The 6,000-nt window shown below is 38.2% G+C and overlaps 1 protein-coding gene across 2 annotated transcripts in view; it reads left to right on the top strand.

Annotated features, from left to right (window-relative positions):
• Positions 1–2,638: 2,638 nt before the first annotated feature.
• The window catches only part of spag9b (sperm associated antigen 9b), a 61,014-nt gene continuing 57,652 nt past the window's right edge, over positions 2,639–6,000 (top strand). The window contains exon 1 of one of the 2 annotated variants that reach the window (XM_055150624.1): positions 2,639–3,346. In XM_055150624.1, coding sequence (XP_055006599.1) covers positions 3,047–3,346 — 300 coding nt within the window. In that variant the 5' untranslated portion in view covers positions 2,639–3,046. The remainder of the gene's footprint in view (positions 3,347–6,000) is intronic. The other variant, XM_055150625.1, reaches the window with a different exon arrangement.

The following is a 6,000-nucleotide window of genomic DNA, read 5'->3' as shown; positions in this document are numbered from 1 at the left end:
TTTCGACTTTTGGTTTTCATAGTATGTATGTTGTTTTTTTATAGATTTGTGTAATAAGACATTACCCAAGTTTTATACATAAAAAGGTGCATTATGCAGTGCTGGGAACTAATTAAATACATGTGCAGAGAATATGTATTGTGAATACAATCTCTAAGTAACTGTATTGTGGTACAGTTACTCTTTCATTTGGTGTTATTCAGAATAAAGTTACTTTTCTAATATCAGGAATACATTACAGTATTTGATCAAGTAATTTGGCTTTAAACTGGGCATAATTAGTGAGAAAAACAGGAAACATTGCTTCTAGTGTGGCATGTGTGATTTTTACTTCTCCAGTTAGTGATGGGAAATGCTTTAAAACAGTGAAACAAACATAAAGCTGTTATTAATACTGTGTTGCATCTTTACACTATCATTTAATGTGATGTAAATATCCAAGTATTCAGAATACAGTTCTTTGATTGGACCATGTATCTGGATACGTTGCAAAATACTTATACATAAGTATATAGAGATTTTGTATTTTATAACTACTTAAAAGGCAACACTCTTAACCCATCTCACTCCCAGTCTGTCTCTACACTGGTGGATGAGTGTGTGTGTGAATGGGTGAGTGGTCTCTTGATGTAAATTGCTTTGAGTGCCTTGAAGGTGGAAAAGCCCTGTATAAAAATGTGACCATTGACCATATGTAACCATTAAAAGTATTCTTCCCTTCACTACCGCAATGTTACTTTTAGGGTGGCAGTCTGCCTCCAGGGAGATATTGGTTTGCCTGGAATGTTTCACTCTATGTCATTAACTTAGCCAAAAGTAACCAAAACTTGTACTCAAGTAAGAGTAATGTTATGAATAATATTACTCCAGTAGAAGTACAAAGCAGTGGTTCAAAAAATTACTCAAGAGTTTAAATGTATTTGGGAAAAGTACTTCAAGTAAGAGTAAGTTAAAAAGAGTAACTGTGTGGATGTAACATCTGCTTTATAGGGCCAAGTTCATAGAATTTGGAAGGATAAAACTTTAAATAATGCACAAAATCTGGTATTTTCATTTTAGGACAGAAATAAATGAGACAAACTAAATAATATGTGAAGGAGCGCTGCAAAAAACACAAATGCTCAAATCATTCCAGATGCACACTGTGCATAAGTCTACAACTTTTACCAAATACTGTTACTTCAAAATAAAATATGACATAATTAGGAGTAATGGTATGCCGCTACTACAACCCACCTCTATTAATTTATCCATTTCTATTGAGACAAGCAGGGGAAATCAACAGGCCAAATAACAGTGAAGAACTCTGGAGAGGTGATTCAACTCAGAATAACAGACATATTGTGGAACATTCCAGACAAAGCAATAACATATCCGTGAAAACAAACCTGAAAAGTTACACTGGCCAGCTTAAAGTAGAGTGGGAAGAGTGGTCCACATTTTTTAACGCTATGTTTACTACCAACCTAGTATGTACACTATTACACTAAAATGGTCTTAAAAATATTAAAAACTTTATGAAACTACCTGAAATATGTTACTAACAATGTTATATTGTTTTGTCATCATACTGTATAAAATATTTTAATGGCTTAATATGATTTTAAACAATCCTAACAGTTATGACAAGACAGTTTATTGAAGTACTTATGACATAATATATAACTAAAAGGTACGCATTTTTCATCCTGGTTCATCTTCACTTCACTTTCTGGCAAACATTTTGAAATAAATGAATCTACTCCAGGAAACTTTATCTTGTCAACCACTCCAAACTCAGCAGGCTTATGTTTAACACATTTTGCATCTGAACATCTCTTCACTAAATATTTCTTACTTAGACTTAGACCAAATCCTTTAGTCCAAATTCAGTTTGGCTGAGGCCAGTAGTCGTCCCTGTGCCCCTCCCTGAGTGTCCTTACCACGTGAAGCCAGTCAAAGCAACAGTCAAAACATAGGGCGTCTTCACGTGCACTGCAGTAAATACAGTTCTTCTAGTATATGCAAAGCTTATAGTAAACATATGATTGGTACTAAGTTGTAATATATAAAATACAGCTCTACATTGCTTTAAGATCTCACAATATTATCTTTTAATGCAGTTATAGGGTGACAAAATAAAGAATTACAAAATAAAAAACTGGGACATACCCGGTTTTAGTGGTTGGTAATAATAAAATTGTGAAAGGAGTGGGTAATTAAGGAAAATGATTATGCAGAGACCATTCATGACTAACATGTGAGTCAGTATAGTCACATATTCTTTGTATTTTGGTAGTTTTTAAGCAGATTTTTTGTATTTTACCTAAACAAATGACATTTTTTACCCCTCTTTACTGTTGGAAGGGATCAAATTGGTCAAAAATAGGGATACTTGGGATATTTCTTGTATAAAACTGGGGCAAATCAATGGTTTTGTATAAATCTGCAAGGACAGGGGACACAGGACTGGGACTGTCCCGGGTAAACAGGGACGTCTGGTCACTCTATGCAGGTAGGCTTATATCAAAAATGTGTTTTATAAAGTGTGGAATTATTATTACGACTGATCACAAGCAGTTTGTTTTCAATATTAATAAAACACTACTAAAGACATAATGGTTCCTTAATAACATAGATGTACTGCATGTGACTTATTTGTGAAGAAAACTATTTTTAAACTTCTGTGACCCGCTCAGAATCTCCTCCCCGCACATGATTTCTGCCTCCGCTTCTGTCCCGTGTTCCATAGTTCCGAGGCTCCGTGAACGCGGCGGCAGGAGCTCATCTGTTGGACGCAGGGAAACTAATCAGCGGAGCCAAGTTAAGACTTCAGCCCGCGGTGCTAGCTCCCTGTCGGGCTAGCGAGATCCACAAGCCCCCGGAACCAGCAGACACTGTGTGGAAGTTCCAGCAACAGTCATCCGCACGGGAATAGCCATGTTTTAGAAAAGTTTTAGCGCAGTGGAAAGTACCGGGGCGGGTTGCTTAGTGGTATCCAGCTGGAGGGACTCGCTCTCGGCTTAGCACTTTGCCGTTAGCCGTGGGGAAAAATAAGTGCAAAAACATGGACCTGGACGAAGTAGTTCTGTACCACGACGACTCGGGCAACTCCGCCGTCATGTCCGAGCGCGTCTCCGGTCTGGCCAGCTCCATCTACCGGGAGTTCGAGCGGCTCATCGAGAAGTACGACGAGGACGTGGTGAAGGAGCTGATGCCGCTGGTGGTGGCCGTGCTGGAGAGCCTGGAGACGGCGTGCGGAGTGAGCCAGGAGCGGGAAGTGGAGCTGGAGCTTCTGAAGGAGGACAACGAGCAGCTGGTCACGCAGTACGAGAGGGAGAAGGCGCTAAGGAAGCACGCCGAGGAAGTGAGTCCGAGTCCGGCGTAACTTCGCGCAAGTTTGCCGTTCGGTCCGCGGTGCAGATTTAGCCATGCGCGTTACCGAACTCCATGCGTAAAAGCAGCTTCATTTGAATACAGTTGGAATACGTTTGTTTTGTTACACCAAAGCTGATCTATGTCTAAAATACACTATGATATTAAACTGTGTCTTACATTCGGCATGCTTTAAAAACTATTCATATTGTCTGTGACCCAGGGAGCACTACATATTAACTTAAGACTATACGCTTTGCTTAACCCCAATGTGCCAAAGCTATTATGATCTGACTTATAACTAAAACACAATATAGCAATAAACCGTGTCTTACATTTGGCATGCTTTAAAAATATTCATACTTTTTGTAAAATCTTATTGTACTCAAATGCATTAACATTAGTACACGCTAGTGCAAAGAAAGTACACACGATAAGTACTGAGCCCTGAAACATATTGTTCCATCTTGTCATTACTGTAGGGTGACCAGATTTTCAAAATAAAAACCTGTAATAATAACGGTAATAGTAAAATTGTAGAACAGGTGCGTAATTAAGGAGTCAGTATAGTCACATTTTCTTTGTGTTTTGGTCATTTTTAAGCAGCTTTTCTGTACTATACCTAAACAAATGACAATTAGTCCCTCTTTACGGTAAGCAGGGATCAGAGGATCAAAAATAAGGACACTTGGGGCATTTCTTGTATAAAACTGGGACAAATCACTGGTTTTGCATAAATCTGCTGGGACATGGGGCACTGGGCTGAAACCTGGGACCGTCCAGGGTAAATGAGGACATCTGGTCATCCTACATTATTGTTCCATCATGTATTGAACGATAAGCCAATATAGTGTAAAGTAATCATAGGGACAGGCTCATGCGTACACTAAGGTGTGACAGAACACTGGATTGTTTGGTTTACTTGGTTTGAGTACACTCTACTTGACTCAGTTCACACAGTTTTCAGTTAGTGTGATTATGTGATTCAGACTATAACTATGTTCCAGGCTGAACATTGTACACATTTATACCACTCATTTTGCTTTGGTGGCAAATATTAAAGAATATAGTATAGCTGCACAATCTATCGCAATATTGTCTGATACAAAAATCAGTATTGCAATAACTCAAATTTCAAAACAGTAGATTGTTTTTATGATTTTCTTTATTAGGCTCTACGTTAGACTTGGGTTGGTCTTAGTTTAGTGTAGTGTTTGTTAAATTTGTATTTTGATGCAGTTTGACTAGTAAATGATGGCATGTGCATTTTTTTGCTTTGAATTAACAGAACGTATTGTGCCAAAATAATAATAATAATAATAAATAACTTAATAATAATAATAATAATAATGCTTCAGTTTTATATAGCACTTTTCTGGACACTCAGAGACGCTTTACAGAGCACTCCATACCTGGAGGTGGTAAGCTACTATTGTAGCCACAGCTTTCCGGTTGCAGACTGACTGCAGCATCAGTCCCTCTGACCACCACCATCACTCATGCACACACCTCTTTCATACTATTCAATGTGAGTGACGTGCTTCTTTTATTATCAAAAACCTATGAATAAAATACAAAAAAACAGTGCCTTGCCTAAGGACACATATATATAATATATGATATAGTATAGTAAAATAATACAACATACGCTTGTATTCAGCATCTGTCGTTACACTAGTCCATGCTGCTATAGTTAGCTGATCCTAATGAAATCATGATGGGAAAGAGTTAGTGTACAGGCTGTTGTGTGTGTTGACAGTGACTCATACGGGTTTAGTTTCTCCTCTGTGCGAACACTTTCAGAGACTTAGTATGATGCAAATGCGCTGGAGTTTGTTTATGTGGTGGGGCTTCAGGCACTCTCACTCCTCTGGTTACATCTGTGTTGCTGTATGTGCTAATAAACCTTTATGGATTAACTGTGTTGACAGTTGCAGGCGCCTCTGTCCACCACATAAGCTTCTGTACAGGGCATATGTCACCCGCTGTATACAACCATCTATTTCTGCCAGATTAACAATGCCTTTTCAAGTTGTAGTCTTGTTTGAATGAAAAATGAAATCTGGCAACTCTGACAAGAAACGGCAAAACACACCCTCCGCACACCCCTGTCAGCACTTATTTGCGCTCATGTCATTGCAGAGTCAATGTTTACTTTGACAATGACAGTTTCACTCTCATTTTACATTTTCATTTGTCATTTCTCAGTATGTCAACACAGAACACAAATGCATGGAGTATGGCAGCACAAATTAAGAATAAAAGGGGCCTCATGTAGACTCTATCCTTTTCATCCTTGATCCTTTAATATAGCATGAGTACTGTATTGTGTAGTTAATCCATTGTTTTGTACATGTTTACTTTGAAACAACTACTGCTGCAATGATTAACCAACTAATCGTGACTAGTCAGCTATTAAAAAATATTTGTAGTTGTGACTCTTATAATGCTAATGTTTTGAGGATACTGTATTTTTAGAAGTTAATAAACTTACATTTTAACTTATTTCCACTGAGAGTTTAGTTCATAAAGACCACAGACTGTAAGAAGTGGACTGACTGAGTGTGATGTCACCTGTAGCTCCAGCTAAGTGAAGCTCATCAAGGCCAGGTCAGGATAAACTCTGGGTCCACCATGGTTCACTTC

This window comes from Boleophthalmus pectinirostris, unplaced genomic scaffold, assembly GCF_026225935.1.
Source record: "Boleophthalmus pectinirostris isolate CB_2022bp ecotype Guang Dong unplaced genomic scaffold, ASM2622593v1 HiC_scaffold_14, whole genome shotgun sequence".
Taxonomy (NCBI): domain Eukaryota; kingdom Metazoa; phylum Chordata; class Actinopteri; order Gobiiformes; family Gobiidae; genus Boleophthalmus; species Boleophthalmus pectinirostris.
The sequence above is the reverse complement of the archived record's forward strand: the minus strand, read 5'-3'. Positions and strand labels throughout refer to the sequence as shown.